At 44.1% G+C, this 17,869-nt stretch overlaps 1 protein-coding gene across 6 annotated transcripts in view; it reads right to left on the minus strand.

The window, feature by feature from the left end:
* Positions 1–17,869, minus strand: part of Fat3 (FAT atypical cadherin 3) — a 594,038-nt gene that overhangs the window by 33,455 nt on the left and 542,714 nt on the right. For all 6 annotated transcript variants that reach the window (XM_060369782.1, XM_060369760.1, XM_060369771.1 and 3 more), the window contains 2 exons: positions 15,016–15,213; positions 11,727–12,525 (listed from right to left, as the gene is read on the minus strand). In XM_060369782.1, coding sequence (XP_060225765.1) covers positions 11,727–12,525; positions 15,016–15,213 — 997 coding nt within the window. The remainder of the gene's footprint in view (positions 1–11,726; positions 12,526–15,015; positions 15,214–17,869) is intronic.

Here is a 17,869-nt window from a genome sequence, read left to right on the forward strand (position 1 = left end):
AAACATGATCAGGACACAAAAAGATTCACCAGCAATTTTATGGATCATAAGAAATTTTCAAGGCCTATGGGTTATTTGTGATCTCACCCAAAGAGGTCACACAGAAGCATAGGCATTGGGATGGTCATCACTGGGAATTGGTGCTCATCACAGATCTCTAAATCTGTCAACACTTCAATGCCAGGCTGAAGCAGGATAAGAGCAAAAAAAAAAAATTCATAGCTCACCCTATTAGGCCAAAATATACCAAAGCTGTATTGGGCCAGTTTCAGTTGAAGAAAGATCATCACATCAAGACTCCATCAGGAAGAACTAAAAAAAAGTTCCCAGCATCCTAATGGCCATTTGTGAGCTCCACGGGTTTATTTATATTCTGCAGACCATTACCACTCTGAAAAGCTTGAGTGCACATTGTAAGAGATGTTAGCTATTGATTTCAGGGAGAGAGAGAGGGAAGGAGGAAGGGTTGTGGAAGGGAAGAAGGACGGGTGGTGAGTACATATTCCTAAATAAAAGTCTAATTCTAAATTGTGAAAGCACAACTCATTTTGTTTCCTAATCCTTTTTGCCACATGATATTTTATTGATTAACTGTAAGAAGTCCCTGCCAGATATATATATATGAATCCTGGAATCAGGATTCCAGGATTCCATTTTTCTTGCTTGATTCTAGCTTAGCCAGATGAAAGTTTAATCCCTAGATGGAAAATCTCTGGAAGAAGATTAAAGCAGATGAAGAGCCAGGTGAATTAGGTCAGATCTAGGGTGAAGGCAGGTATGGCCTCATTGAAAGTAGCATGCTTTTAAGGCCCCTAGGGCATTTCAAATGTATTTAGAACATTTTACCTTGGCAATAGTTTAAGTGGCAAAGGACTCTTGAAAAAGTGGATCAACTAAAATTAAGCCTCCAGTGAACTGGCAATTTCCTCAGTGTGTTAGTGTTCCTGATGGAGAGACACAGAGGACTCCAGCTTCTCCTTTCAGTGGCAGGAGCTGGTCCTTGAGCACATCCCTTTCCATGATGCCTTTTCTGGTCATTAAGGACTGTCCCACAATAGTCTTCTCTTTATCCTGGAGAAAGCAGGGATGTGGTGCTAACTACCTACAAACAGTCTTGGAATTGTAGCCCCCAAGAGGAGCCATCTTGTCAGTACTAGCAAACTCCAAACTCCCATTTGCCGTTAGGTACAGCCAAGTTGGAAAAATCACTTTTGACACTGATCCAGCTCTCAGTCTTAGAAGACGAAGGAATTTTAAGTTTAGTATTTATAACGAGCTCTACCAGTGATTTTACAAGATCCAACACCTCAAAACACATCTTCAGGTCTATTGCTCCCTAAATCTTTATGCTTTTCATATATTCATCAGTATTGGTGAAATATTAACTGATATTTGACCATCTCTGATGACCAGTTTTAAAATAACTTTAGGCATATTCATTCAACAAATAATAACTTGTTGAATTAAAAATATTAATATAATAAAGTAACTGAGACCAAGGAGCTAATAATCAAGGGTCTATAGAAACAACAGAAAACTATATCCACAGATATGAAATACACACATGCACACTCACACAAACAAACACATATGCACTACATATCAGGTCACTGTTTTGACAGGTATGTGAAAGCAAGGGATGTCCCAGAAAAGGGATACTCTGTCTCCTGGGAAAGCATCAGGCCTCTTCATTAGGAAGATAATGTTCTAATTCCAGATTGAAAGGGTGAGGTCCTCTGAGTAACAGGAACAAGCCAACCACAGTGACAGTGCAGCTTTGTGCAAAACTAAACTTCTGTTCTCAGCCAACTTGCTCTCACCAGCTGACTCTGCCATATTGTGAGCACCTCTGTCTCAGGTGATGATGGTCTTCTAGGGTACTTTTTTTTTTTTTTTTTCTGAAACAGGGTTTCTCTGTGGAGCCTTGTCTGTCCTGAACTCACTTTGTAGACTAGGCTGGCCTTGAACTCACAGAGATTCACCTGCCTCCGCCTCCCTGAGTGCTGGGATGGCTTCTAGGGTACTTGTTAATGTTAAACAGTAATTAGGTTACACTGACAAGTACAAGAGCCTGAAGCTACCTAACCACAACCATGTGGGTAGCAATGGGCACATATCACAAAGTTTTTTATCACTAGACATAGTTTCTGGATTATCTGGGTAGACCCTTCCAGCTAGCGGTAACTTCCAAGAGAGAGTTTGTGTACGGAAATCTGTTGCCCTTGATGATCATTCGTTTTATTTTTCTGTTTCAGTATACTTGGGATACTTTTCTGTTTCAGTATACCTGTTCAGTATACCTTTCTCCATACATCACTGCATTATTTAACACACCCCTATAGATGTTATTCATTGTCTGTTCTGCTTTTATGTGACTGCTACACTGATAAGAAATCTTACATTTTAAAAACCCTAATTTTTAAACATTTCAGAGATAAAAGGATGGCTAGGTAACTTTGGATGTGTGATGGTAATGGTATTTATTCCCATAGACATCGTGATAGTATTTGAAAAATAAAACTAAGCATTTATGAGTGTGTCTAATGGAAGATAATAATTATATTTCAGAGACAACTCAGCGCTGAGGTATTTCTGCATTTATTCATGATCGGCCTTTCCCCACCACTCTCATCATGATAATTAACGTAGGACTTGTCACTTGATCTGTCGAGTCTCTGACTTCGAGTTAAAGCACAAATTCACTTACTAGCAGTTGGATCTCAAGCTCACAGCTCTTTTTCTTCTTATGGCTTTGTGTCACAATACACAGAAATGCATATAATTAAACCACAGCCACCAATTAGTGAATGTTTTAGATCCAATCCCCACTAGGAAAAATGTAGCATGAGTATGTATGAAAACCAGTAATATGCATATCACAGATGAATAAAAAGTGAATAATAATAGTCAATATATAATAATGCACACGTTTTCATTCTATCTGCAATCAGTTCTTCCTTCTTTTTGTTTTTAATAAGCTCTCTATTGTGAGGGGACAATTTTGGGTAAGGAATGTGACTCTGGCTGCTTTAAATACCTGCAGGGGTCCCTTGCCTTCTATCCATCCTGGGATCTGCTTAGCCATAAATAAATAGTCAGCATAAATAAACTGTCATAAATGACAGTCCAGCTGCCTGTCAGGGAGCTCAGCTCACAGACTCATTCTCCTTCAGCTTAAGGAGTTCTGACAGCAATCCCTAGCCTGCAGGACAGTCTGCATTTCACATGCACCTTTGGGCAGATGTGGTTAGGTCAACAAGTTTATCCCAAGTAAATGCATAAAATCATTGAAAACCAGTTTTGTCCAATCAGGAGATGCTCCACATCTAACTTAGTAATTCTCTGCTCTCTGTAAAGTGTCATAGAAATTGGGTCCTTTCTGAAGCATATATTGTCTGGAGACATGGCTTCAGATACTGATCCTGAAATGAGTCATGTGTTTCTGGGCCTCTGAAGGACCCAGATTTAGGGCTAAAGTTTTCTAGGTATACAGAATCTATCCTGCTTCGTGTGGGCACTGAGGAGTTAACCTGATTTTAGAAATCTCATGTTTATGTCACTCCTTCTCAGGCAACTGCACACACCTATTATTGTTAAGAGCCTTAAAGACCCTCTCTCTGGTGGCAGAAAGCGTCTCATCAGCTCCTGAGTACCAGTTAAGAGATGACAGTGTCAATTCCTGTTGGCTTCTGGGAGGAGGTTTATCTTATTAACTATCATTAAATAATCCAGGTTTAATGAACTTGTGCTGTGCTCTGCGACAGCTCAGGGAGCGGGGGCCCGTAGATCTGCGGGCTCTGCGTCTCCAGGCATCCATCACTGTGGAGCGAGCATGAAGGGAGAAGGCTCCTACTCTATCAAGCCAAATAAGTCCATTTGTCGTATGCCAGCGCAGGACCAGGCGGTGGTAGCCTCTGTCACAACACGAAGCAGAAGAATGAGCTCCATTCCCCATTTCCAGGTCCCTGGAGGAAAGGATGGAAGTGTGACAGGAAAGGGTCCCGATCCTATTGACAAGCCGCAGACCTGGCTAGTTATCTAATTCATTTACTCCGTGGCCTTGAACATGGTGCTTAGCTTTTCTGGATCATGACTGCCTTTCCGAAAGTCAGGACAGAGATTCTTCATGGTGTTTTGGAAAATGAATGGGCCGGTGCCCGAGGAAAACTTTGAATGAGGCTGTAAAACTGGTGATGCTAACACGACCTGTCAAGATGGTAGAGGCCAGATCTTTCTATCTGCTACCTGATTTGGGTCAGATTTGTAAGCTGAGCGATGATATGAAATACCATATGTCTTTGGAGGCAAAACATAAGGCCTGGGTCCTTTTATCCTTCAGACCCACTTGTGTCTATGCTTTCAACCCCACTCCAGGTAGAACCTCCTTTCTTCTTACTATAGGTAGCACTCCTGTCTTCATCCTGTGTACAATGCCTTCTCCTTCCTCCCTCCACCCCCTTTTAGGTGCAGCTGTATCTTCTCTACCTCAGTTGTAACTTGTCTTCATATACTGGGGACATGCACACAGGATGTGCCTGTTTTCTGCAACGTTTCCCCTTCCTGCAGTTCTCCAGGTGGAAATCTCTGGTCATTTTAAACAGCACTGACAACAGAAAAGCCACCTGAACTGGAGCTTCTGTGCTTTTGTGCAGGGCAAAGGGTGGTTCCCTGGAGACTTTTGGAAGGCCTAGCTTCCATATTCATGACTCTCCTCATTGCCGCAGTATTCCCGCATCCCTTGGGATTATGTCTGCACCAATGGCTAATACATCAGCATCTAGCTGTGATTATTAAGCTGCCACTTTGAGCTGAGTCCACTTCTTGATTTATGTCACTGCCTCATTATGCTGAAAAATCCAATAACTAATGTTAAGTCCTCCGAAACCACATACTTTGCTGAGGTGCTGTATCTGGGTAAATGCTGTGTAAGTCAGTGAGATGACTTCTTGATTCATGGCCTGCAAACAGATATGGGGAATAGTCTCCTGAGAATCCAGATTTGAAGCAGTCTATTTGGCTCTCCCAGAAGCAGTGATGTGTCTAGGCTCTAGACTCTAGAATGCTTGGCTCAGCAAGGTTTTGTTTTTGTTTCTTTCTTTCTTTCTTTCTTTCTTTTTTTCACTGATGGCCAAGCTTGGTTCTAATCAAGATATCTTCCCTGGAGCATCTTGTGTGGATGGGATGTTCTCAGACAATTAGCACCAACAAACTTTAGCCTGAGAACAAACCTGATTCAGATTTTTCTCTCCTTTAAAAAATCTCAAAGCCAAGTTGCATGTGTTATACTGTCTCAGAATCCCTCATTTAATTTTATTGCACTATTAGATGGCATTACCATGGCTATCTACCAACACTCTCTTTCCCTCTCCTACAGTGTGCATCCAAAGAACTGTTCTTATTCCTTCTGTGCAGCCCAGCGAGCTCTGCCCGCCATGACATCCTGATGCTGTTGTAGGCTTCATGGGGATAAAGACTGTGCCAATTTGTTTCACCACACATCTTCATATCCTGCCCAAAGCTTGGTTTTTTTCTTTACACTGCTTTCTTTGCTCAACATGCATTCTTGATTGGCAAAAGCCCGTCATTACAAACTTCACTACTTTCAATGTCTTACTTGAATTCTTCCAACTAAAACTGATACTTCCTTTCTTTAAATCTCCTCTGTGCCCAGTTATGTCCCTTCTTCTGCTTGGTAGCATGTAATTGTTTATATCAAGGAGTAAAGAACACTGGTATTTGGCTGAGAAAAGAGGACCCGAGGAATCATAACTGTTCTCCTTGGCTATGTGAGATAGGTTGTAGAGCAGGAATAAGCAGGCCAGGTTCTCTGTGTCTGCAAAGGCTGAAACCATGTGATGTAAGGAGATGGATTTTGCTGATGTGTATAATCATCTGGAGAGAGCCTGGGCCAGTGCTTAAACCTTAGCTGAATCTCCACACGTGGAAAAAGCAGACAGGATGTCTGCAGTGGGTGGGAGGCTGGGCTGGGTGGCCTCCAAGTTCCTTCTCCAGTTACACAGAGGTAGTAAGGTACTGTACCTAACAAATACTCCCAGTAAGAGGATCAGATAGTAATCTTGGTTCAGCCATTTATGAGCTCTGCAGCTGTGAACCTATTAACCGATGTTTCCAAGTTTTAGTTTCTTCAAGTTTTGGAGAAAGTTGATGATAACTCCTTTATAGGGTCACAGAGAGTGGTCAACACAATTCAAATAGTGTGAAATAGAATTGGAAACTGGTCATGGACCAACAAATATTAATGCTTTGTCTATCCCTGCTTCTATCTGTGGGCCAACTGTACACTTCTTTATTTCCATGCCTTGGTTCTCAGTTCTCATTTGGAACCCTCTCCTTTGGCCACCGGCCTAATTCCAGGCATCCTGCCAGACCCACTCAGATCCTAGTGAGGCAGGATAGAAAGACAGGAGAATTAAAAGGATCTTGGAAGAAAAAGGAGCCCCTCAACCCAGAGTCTGGATAAAGCTTCTTGCCAGGTTAAAAACTCAAGAATTCTAGCACAAGTAATATTTACTGTAAAGACTGTGGTATAGAGGTAACATTTATTTTAAGAATATTAAAATAAAAAACTCAGCTTAAGGCCTGAGTGTCTATGACCTCTAGAGGGCCTCTCCCCTCTTCTGAATATTTACCGAGAATCTCATAAACAAGTAGGGTGACTTTGTTTATGGTGGGTGACAATTCCCCAACTTCCTGCATCTTTGGGATCCAGAATTTTCTCTAATCAACTGTAACCCTGTGAGCTAACTCTCAAGAACCACCCTGCGATCTCTTTAAATTCCTTAAGCAATTGTTCAACCTTACCAACTTCACACCCACTCAAATTCTGTTTATGACCATCAAACAGACAACTGAATATGGCTGTCCTTTGAGAACCCTTCCTCATGAATTCCATCTCTATGTTTACAGTTGCTCTTCCTGAATTCATTTCTCTGGTTAGCGACCCTTTCAGGTATTATCTGAATGGAGAGAAGGGAACTCCTCAGTCTCCAACCCCCATCACAGCTGACACTGCCACTTCCAGTGTCTCAGCGCTGCTCAACAGGGCTGATAGTGCCCTCCTTGCTGGTGGAGAGTCATGGCTGCTGTCTCACTCATCTCGGTCTTGCAGGAACATCACTCATGGAAATGTCCTGTTCTTCTCATTGAGCCCCTCTAAGTTCCATTCTCTGTGTCTTATTGGAATAGCTATGACAAACCACTGTAGACACACTGGGTTTAAGTGCTCATGGTCACCTTGGGAGCCTATTCTAGACAAGTGTGTCCTCTTTGACATATTTCTATTTCATATTTTTTGAGCAGCTAGTGAAAAATTTAAAATGTGGATAATCAGTATAGTCTCACAAGTTGTTTTGACATCCTATCCCTTTGCTTACCTATGGGAAGTCCATGACATCTATCACTCGTCATTTAACTTGATGCCAGACTTCCTGACTGACATGACAATGTTCATTGACTACTCAAAGTTCACGTGGAGTCATCTCAGGACATCAGGACTCTGTATCTTTCTAATTCTGTTAAAAGGAGCTGTTTCACGGTGGCTGGGATTTAATGAGCTTATTTGGCAGTAAAATTCACATTGGATTTCACTTGTTAGCACAACTCAGCATTTTGGTTCAAGATGCTAATGATGATAATTGGACCCAAAAATCTGCATGAGAAAAAGATGAGCTGGAAGTTGGGAGGGGGCTGGAGCACTGAGGCCAACTCTGTATAAACATCACTATATAGACCCAAATGATCACTACATTCATTTATCATGCAAATCATTCCACCAAGTGGTGGGAAAGACCATTTAATGAATCTGTCAGCCTCCCAGGATAAACAGAAGAAGAGCCACACTAACTAGGGTGTGAGTTTATGTGTGTGTGAGTGTGTTGAGGAGAAGAATGTCAAATTACGTATTCTTGATTTCTAATAAATGAAAAGATGCCTTAAAAGTTAGTACCTGCTAACTTCTTACATTCTTTTATTCTATTCTTACTTAAAAAGAAACTTTGGGAGAAGTGAGAGCAACAATACCTTGGCCCTTGAGCCTGAAGTAGAATTTATTCTTTAACTTGTGACATTCTCCCGTGTTTGGTTTCCTGTTCATCAGCAGCTGAGGCACAAATGCTGATAAACTCACGCAATGCAAGCATATTATCTATGCCTGAATATGAGGCTTGGCACCTGCAGCAAGCCAGTTACAAACTGTGTCTGAGAGATCTTCTCTTCCTGGTATCACACTGACCATTCTGCTAGAAAATGGGGTTAATTGAAAATTCTTATGGAGTACATATCACTGAGCTTATGATTTACATGAAAAGGAGGGTCCTTGCTATTATGATGAGGATGTGTTACTTTTTAATTTTTTTTCTCAATGTGACAAAGTACCTGAGTAAATCATGCTCTAATTGAAAATGTCTGGTTTTGACTCATGGTTTAAAAGGCTTTGATCCATTTTCAGTTGCCTCCACTGCCTGAGGTAAATAAAGCAGAACTTCATGGTGAAAGAGAGCAATGGAGCAGGGTTGCTCACAGAAAAGACTCAAAGAACAAGGCGCTCTCTTCAAAGGCATGCCACAGTGACCTTCTCATCCATCAGAGCCACCTTCCAACAGACTATTCAGCTATGACTTCACAAATGGACTAAACCCCAGATGGTTCGAGAGCCCATGTGTCCATTCACCTCCCCAAATCACACTGATGGGGCTGAGCTGATAGGTAAGGGTAAAGCCCTTTCCATGTGAACACGAGGGCCTGGACTCAGATCCCCCAAACGCACATAGAACCCCAGAGCATGACACACACTGGCAGAGAATGCCAGGAACTAGTTTGGTAGGTTGATTAGTCAGAACGTCAAGCTACATAAATACATCTATCTATCTATCTATCTATCTATCTATCTATCTATCTATCTATCAACCAACATATATACATATAGTATGTGTGTGTGTATTGAGCCCCTGTCTCAATATATAAAGTGCAGAAATACTGAGAAAGATACTTGGCATCTGTTCTCCATATGTACACATATGTGCATGCACACACATGTGTGTGAAAACATGTACAAAACATACACACATCACACACATTTTTAAAACATTCTATAAGCTGAAAACAAAGCCTCTGACACACAGGCCTTGAGGATACAATTTGTGGTCTCTGTGGGGAACCACTGTGTAATCACGCTGTGGTCTTGGTTAGGACACATGGGTCTCTTGCTAGAGTTGTCTTTGCATTCTCTGCTGAAGATGAGGCTGGGCGAGATAGCCTTTTCAGTTCTACTCACTACTACATTTTAGAAGTTTACTTTTCAGCTTAATTTTGAGACTGACTTAAAACTGAAGACTCTCCTTACCATGCCTAGTTTCACTAAAGAAAGGCTTAGTGCGTACTTGGAAGGGCTCCTCTTGTCTACCCAAGGGGCTGAGTCACAAAAATCAATAGCACGCTAGGTTTACTGAGAGTAGACAGGTTTAAGGGGAATATAAAAGCCCTAGGTGGAGACATCACCTTGAAACATTACATTTAGAATACCAGACTAGCATACAAAACACAGAGCAAGTCTTTGCATTAAAATAATAAACAAACATGTAAATAAATAATCCACATTGCCTTTCCTGTAAAGACAACTTTTGCTAAATTGGCTTATCCCCATCTCTTGAATTCATGTTCATATCTGAAAAGCTCCCAGATAGTTGGTCTCGATGTACACACGTCACAGAATACTTCCCTCGGCTACAGGAGGGATGCTTGTTTTCTGTTCTTGAGCTTTACAGTAGGCAGGTGCTTGCAGGCCAGCCACAGCATCTTTGGCTCTTAAAGAGACTGTGTGCTTTGCATTTGGAATTGTCACCGTCTAGAACATTGCTGCCTCAAAATATTTTTATTTTCTCTGAGTTCTCAGAGTACAAGGATTGATGCACTGCAGAGTTTGTCCTGTCCTATCCTGAACTCCCCCTGAACCCTGCTGTGAATCACTATATGGATTCTTTAGCACAGCTTTGGTGCATAAATCAGTTTGTCTGTCAAGGACATCTAGACAAGGCCTGGACAGCTGGCATTCATAAATTGTTCATGGTGGCATCTGCCAGAAATGCATTTCACCTAGCATGCTTGTGGCGAATTACTTTGCCGCTAAAGTACATATGTTACAAGACTGGCCCCCACTGCATCCACCTGTTAAAAAGGCAAACCAAAGTCCCTCGTACCAAACGGTGAATGTCCACTCTTCTAGGAACTCTGATGTGGCCAAGATATCTCCTGTAGGGGTTTGAGGTATCTAGGTCCTCCCTTTGATGAGCTCAGTTTCCAAATTTCGACCAAAATCATGTTTCAGGAGAACAGGCCAGAGTTGCTGCTGTTCCCAGCTACCCACAGGGATGTTTTATAAATGGCTTCCCTTTGGGCCAAAGTCCCTGTGGACCAAGTTCACGTTGGATAGGGAAACTCCAGTACGATTATCTTAGAGAGGGCTGTGAATTTATGGCTCTCAAGTCAAAAAGGGAAAGGGGGGACAGAGAGAACAATTCTCACTGATTACTGAGGGCCTGTGTATAGCTATGACCTTTGACCAGCCAAGGTCCAGGGTCAATGACAAGCAGGAAGCTTATTCTCTGCAGATCTGAGGTCAGCCTGCCCCTTGACTATGCTCTCAGACATCTGGCCTGTTTTTCACAGAGGCAAATGGTGTTGCTGTTACCCTTTTCTACAGCATCCTAACTCATTTCCCATCAGCACACTCTAGCCTACCCACTCTGCACCCTCTGTAAGGGACATATCTACCCTGTGACTTTTCCCCTTCCAATCATTCTACTTCAGGGTCATTTCTAATTCTTCATCCTAGCTGATGGCTGAGGGTGTACAAGGCCCTCTCTGATTTCATTTGTCACAGCTGCCACTTCCGTCCAGAGAAGGCAAAGCTTTCATTCTCCCTGGGGTGGGCTCCTCTCTCATCCTTTAAGCTTTCCCCAGGCAAGTCCTCCTCTGATCTCTACCTGGTTTTATCTCAGCCTACAGGATGCTGCCTCTCACTGAGCCTGCTGCAGGGGTTTATACTGCAACCGTAAGATGGCAACAGTGGTTTGCAGCGTTTCACTACCAGCTGTTCCATGCACACAGCGACATGGAGGGGCGTTCGGACCTGGTCATCGCTCACAGACTGAACTAAAGCACCATGACAGTGGGGACCAACTTGCCACATTTCCTGTGTCTTCTACATCTGCAGCATCTATCCTAGGATCTATGCTAGGTGTGTAGGAATTACTGTTTAGTTGAATGGATGACTGAATGCAAGAGTGGCATTTCCGTCTACCTCTGCCTTCTCAGAATTGGGAGGTGTGATGATACATCTTTACTGTCAGCTTGATTAGGTTTAGAATCATTATGGAAATACCTGTGGGTGTATCTACAAATGGGGTCTCCAGAAAGGTTTGATTGATCAGTGAAGACCCACACTGTGAATGTGGGCAGCATCCTACATTCAGGGCTGGGGCCTTGGGCTGAAATAAAAAAAAAAAAAAAAGGAACGCAAGTGGAGCACCCATATTCCTCCCTCTCTGCTTCATGACTCCAGATACACCCGAAGCCAGTGCCATCACCCTCCTGCTGCTGTGACCGTACCCTCAAACTGTGGCTCCTCTCTTAGTGCTTTTGTCAGGTACTCTGTCACAGCGACGAGAAAAACAACCAGTATAGGAAAAGATCCACTTAGCTGAACCCACCGTTACAGGTGCAGCGCACGTTCCTGTAGAAGCGCGGACACACGAAGCTGATGCGGGCCGTGCTGTAGGTCATGAGTGCGTGGGAGTCCAGCGACAAGCCCTGCTCACAGTGCTGTTCCTGGCAGTCCAGTCCCGAGCAGTTTTTCTCCAGGATGGCAGCGATATGCATGACGTTCTCCAGGTGTCGCCTGGCGCTGGACAGCTTCTGGATCAGGTAGGCTGGCTTGTAGAACTCGCTGCTGTGCATCTCCACGGCAAACAGCATGTCCAGCTGGTTGGTGCCCACCACGGGCTGGATGCTGATGATGCGCAGGCTGTCCTGCTTCTGGGTGAGGACCGCGTTCCGCAGGACGCGCCGGAACCCGTGCATGTGCAGCCCCACGAAGTCCTCGGGGGACACGTTCTCAAAGCGGATGGTGACAGTGTTTTGCAGCATCTCGTGCACCAATTGCTCCACGTGCACGACCACGTCGATGGGCACCTGGAAGCGGCCATCACTCACAGACACGTTCAGGACATACTTCCCGCTGTCCAGCCCTCCCAGGGCAATGATTTTCCCGTCGTGGCTGTTCACTTTGAACAAGCTCTTCTGCTCTGATTTCAGGGCGAATGTGAGGACGTCATACATGTCCTGATCCGTGGCGTGGATCTTTCCAATGACCCCGCCGGGAAAATCATCCTCCATGGTGACAATGAAGATTTCCAGAGGGATGGCTGTGGGTTTGTGGGTGCTTTCCTCGATGACCCGCACACGGATGTAGGTATGAGAAACTTGCTGTGGTTTTCCTGAGTCTTTTGCCTGGGGACACCAAGAAGAGGACAAACAAGGAGTTAATATTATGGGCAATAAAATGTGTCAAAACAACAAAGCCGGTGGGAGCGAGTTGGAGGTGAATTAGGGATGACGGGCAGGACTGCTGCAAGACCCAGCAAGCCCCCATCAGGTTTGCCTTCTTTTCATTTGGACGGAAAGCGGAGGAAGACCTCATAAATGATGCTCCCAATTTGGAGAAGGAAACTTTGTTTTTGGTTGGATTCTTCCCTTTTAAATGGACCCGGTGGAACCTTTTGGCACACTGAAGAAATGCCATTAGTTAAATGAGAATTACATCATAGTAAGTCTTAGAACACAAAAGATGACACATCAGAGGGGAAATGGGCAGCTTGAAAAGTCCCCTTTCTTTCTTCATAGAGGAACGGATGAAATAGCCACCATGAGAACAGATCTCTAATGAGCGCCTGCCATGCGTGCTTGCGGGGTCGGTGGTGTCATGCTTCAGAATAAAGTCAGGTCCTTGTGGGCCAGATCTCCAGGGATCCAGTGACTCTGCAGACAGAACTAGAGCAGAGGTCATATGTCCTCAAATGGAGATGGTGATGGAAAATCAAGCCCTGGGCACCACGCAGGCCTGACTTTGAATTTTAGCTTTGTACATAACCCATTTGTGGCTTTGAGTAAGTTACTTGACTCCTCTGAGCTTTGCATCTTTAACACGAGTGTAACAATAAAATCAGCCTCTGGGGTTCTTGTAGGGATTAAAAAAAGAGAGTGGCATCACCCATAGAAATACTTAGCACGTGGTTGTGCACGTGGCTGTTGGTATTTGCGGCATTAGCGTCATTATCTCCTTTGTCTGGCTATGTGACTCGAGAGATACTGAAATGGAGACTTCCTGAAAGTAGAAGGGAGTTTGGCAAATTAAGCTGACCTTGAAGTCAAACTGTGGATATTTCAAAGGTCACTGATGAGTTTGGATTCCATGGGTCGGCCAGAGGTTGCCCACCCCAATGCCAGAGGCCAGAAAAGTATCAGAAAGGCATGAAGTCACCGGAAAGAAGGTGCCAGGACAATGAGTCTGTGCCAGAGATAGATGGGGAAATGATATATACCTAAGGACCTTGGCAGTCAAAATCTAAGGATCTGAGGTGAAGGGCCCAAGATTGCAAGCCATGGCTAGCTGTAGACTAGATGATTAACACTGTAGGATTTGTGAGTTATGTGATCTGTATCATAAACACCCTGTTCTGTCCTTATAGCCCAGGGGCAGCCAAAAAGCAGAAACAAATAGGTAAAGCTGTGTCCTGATAAAGCTTTATTTATAAAACATGCCAACGGGAGGAAGTGGACGAGGCATTTTCATTTGCTTGTCTCTTATGGAAAGGAATGACATAAAGTGAAAGGATTTACTTGGGATGGGTGCAGAGATGGTTCGGAAGAAAATGAAGCTAGAGGATCGAGCCAGTAGGCTTGTACAGAGACAGTTTGACTATGGGGTGAGGAGGTAGGATAACAGAAGAAAGGAAGGAATGTTTTCTGTGCGGAAAGTAGAGGGATTACTCTGCAGTGTGATTCCTGCTCTCTAGACACTGACAGAGAACTGCACTAGGGCTGTGAGAAGGCACTGAAAATCCCCCTTGTCCCTGGAGTGTATGCCCTCTGACCTGGCCTTCTTTAATAGTTGGACAAAGGGTCTCAACTGGGGAGGTCACAGATGTGATCAGAGCCAACAGTTAGTAATTTGTCTGGGAATGGAAGAGATCAAGCTGTTGTTTATCTAACAAGATAACAATTAATTCAACACTGTGGCACCCAGAATCAGTCTGCCACCATCGGCCACTGTTCAAAATGGTCAGGCAGCTTTCAGGGGGCAACAGTGGGTTGAAATGTCATTCAATTTTATGGCTGAAATCCAAATCTTGGTATAGGCAAAGTCACAGACATTCCATGTGCTTGATCTTTGACAGCTTCTTTTTATGACCCTTGCACACCTGTCATTTTTGCCTATTTGTGCTGTTTTTGTCCCATAGGCCACTGAATATTGAATTTGAGGGATTGGGATACTGGAGAGCCAGGTCATCTGAGTCCCTGGTTCCCTCCTGCCTTGCTGGGGAGGGCATACTCAGCAGACCAAGTCTTCTGTGACAGTGATTGACATCTTCCCTCAGCAAGGAGTGGCAGACACCAGAAGCTTGGGCAGAAATCACTCAGAACCCCAGGACTTTTTACAGTGCCAATTGAGATATCCTGACCTTCCGCATGCCAGGAACAACCTCCAGAAACATCCGTGCTGAGATGTGATGCCCTCTTTCTCTCTGTTCAGTTTCACCCACATTTTACATGCAGAAGCTGTCTTTGTTGGTAAGAAATTGAATTTGGGATTAGAAGAGGAACATTCCTTCACTATCATGAGCTATGTTGACTTAGCAAACAAAGAAAAAGCAACCAGTAGGCAGAAGGACAGACATGGGAGAAAGCAGCACTTAGTGTGGACAGACAGCAAGGCTGTACCTGGATGCACAGGAGGTATTCTGGGGATTCCACGTGCTGGAAGACCACTGCTGACCGCAGGACCCCATGGGAGTCCAGCACAAACTCCTCGTCTTCATTGCCCGACAAAATGGAGAAGGAAAAGGGAGGCCCATTGTGAAAGGAGTCCCTGTCTGTCACCACGAGCTGTAAGATGCTGGTGCCCACTGGCTTATTTTCCTGTGTAGAAGAGTGTTGCAAAAAGGAAGTTAAAATTACACCTCTCATCACATTAAAAAAATCGTTATTGGTTGGGAGTGCCAAGAGAGAACACCAGGTGTTTGGCAGAAGGAATCCCCTGTGGTACTTATGTCTATTGAGAACAGGCTAGGGTTGCAAGCATCCTCTTTCAACTCTATAGCAGCTTCCTCACAACTGTGCCAGGAGACTGTACTCTCTGCAGATGACAACACAGCCTTTGGCTGAACAGGTTCCTAGGTTCCAAAGATGCAGCTAGGTCTCACCTGTCCTCCACTTTCAGACTGATGACCTACAGGGCTCTCTGAGTAATTATTTCCAGCCTTTATGATGACCATAGAAATCCATCAAGGGCAAGAAAACATCACCTGCTGGGATGGGAAAGTGGGTCTTCATACTAGCTACAATGTGATTATGTGGAAACCCAACACTGTAACATAATGTCACATTAGACATTTGGGGGGGCATGTAACAACTTTCCACTCAGTTTAAAAAACCAAATTAGCTTTTACAGCCCTCCTCACAAATAGTTTTTCCACGTTTCTCTAGGGGAAAGGAAGCAGGCAGGACATTTATCAGGACAGGGAGGGACAGAGTCTTCAACAGCCATTTGGAAACATGCCCTCTAACTAAGAACATGAAGATGGGTTATACCTTCTTTTTGGGTCAAAGTTTATCTTCTTTATTTTGAAAGCACCAGATGAAGTTCTTTGTAGCTAGGGCCAATATTGGTTTTCTTGACCTACTGCATTCAGGCTTTAGCCTTAATACAGCCTGGGCTGATGGTAGCTCTCTTAGTTGGCCTACTGATGACATCAGCTTAAGGATTAGGAGTATTTGGGTTCCAGAGAGGAGGCCCATGTTATGTGGTGCTGGGTGAGCAGAAAGGCTCATATGCTGAATTAGATTATGATAACTATGTGTTGCTGGGCTTGGTGGTTCACACTGTAATTCTCATACTCGGGATGTGGAGGCGAAGGATTGTCATGAGTTTGAGTCCAGCCTAGAATACAGAATAAGTTCTAGGCAAGCCAGGACTACACAGTGAGACCGCGCCTCAAAAATTAAATAAGAAAAATTTAAAAATACAAAAGAGAAATGAAAATAGAAACAGAGAAAAAGATATCCAGCTGTTGAAACCATCCCATTATTCTGGGTGTAAAAGAAGAGGCAGTCTCAAAAGAGAACCTTGGAGGTTTCTATTCTGCCAGATCTCTGCCTCTTGGTTATCAGGCTTCAGGGACCGGCTCTTTTTGGAGCCCATTGTGGGACCATGTCATCTCAGCGAAGATTTACTACTTTACACAGACGACATACTCAGCACCACACAAAACAGAAGATTTATTGATTTGTTTGCTCATTCTCTGAGGGCCATTTCCTCCACAGAAGAAACTGAAGGAGTGAGAGAATGTGTGTCCTTGGGGTCACTGTCTAAGAAGGAAGGGTGTGAAATTACAGACAAACCCAGGCTGCAGAGGGAGGAGGGAGGGGTCCCAGCCCTGTGCTCTCCTTGCTGACTTCCGCATCGGTCTGTCGGGCTGATGGATGCATGCCATAAAACCGAATGTTGAGAAGGCGAAGTGTATCTTGTTTGAGGAGTGAGGCAGACAGTATCCTGTTAGGCTACAACTACAGAGATCTAAAAGAAAGAGGGGAGGAGGTCTAGGGGATGGAGGAGGGGGGCAACCACACCTGTGGCTACTGGCGGCAGCACATTCTATGAAAACCAAATCCTCTCCAGGAGGGAGTAGGATTGCACTGACAAGGGATGAGCAGACAGTGGAGTGCTTGCTTCATGAACATCCCTGCCCGAATCCCAGGTGGTTCAGTGTCACTGGGTGAAGGAGGCTACTTAGAGACAGCCACACTCAAGGTCTTCCATCTTATCCCAAAGGGCTCTCTGGAGAAGTAACCACTCTCATTCTGCCTCTTCACGAAACCCCTGGAGTACCTGAGAGCCACTGTGACACTGAAGGCAGTAAGGTACGAGCTGCTTCTCCAGCGTTCCTGCGTACCCATAAGGCATGAATGTCGCTCGCTGTGCCTCCACGTCTTCCACACTCAGTCGAGGTCTCCCCATCTTCCTAAGCTAGCCTTCCAACCTCCAGAGGAGGAAACTCAGCTACCCTGCCCACAAACTGACTTCTGAATAATAAGCGAATGAGAACTCTGTCATTTTCCTTCAAAAGAATGCCAGCTGAAAGTTACTCTATCTTGGAGCTTAACTTTAAGGGCAGGTGGCTTTCAAGTTCTAAACAAATTGCCTATGAAAGGTGAATTTTAAGGAGCAGCTGCTCTATCTTGAAGTCTATAGGATGGTACGTATTGACCTCTCTCTTCCGTCAGAAGAATACAAGATTTCTTAGAGGTAACCTGTCACTGTAGAAAGATTATTTGTATTATGTGTTTACATGATAGATTCAAGTTCAAATCCTGACCACTTGCCAGCTCCATGATTTCGAGAGAACCAGTTAAGCTCAGAGATCCATGGCTCTTTCGACTGTAAGGTATGTGTGTGCATGGGTGTAGAAGGATCTGTCTACCATTCTCCATGACACGTAGTGGTGGGGACAGCTGGTGTACATGGAACATCTAACACTCAGAAGAAACAGTATTCAGTAACTTTTCAGCAATTGTG

This window comes from Meriones unguiculatus, chromosome 1, assembly GCF_030254825.1.
Source record: "Meriones unguiculatus strain TT.TT164.6M chromosome 1, Bangor_MerUng_6.1, whole genome shotgun sequence".
Classification (NCBI taxonomy): domain Eukaryota; kingdom Metazoa; phylum Chordata; class Mammalia; order Rodentia; family Muridae; genus Meriones; species Meriones unguiculatus.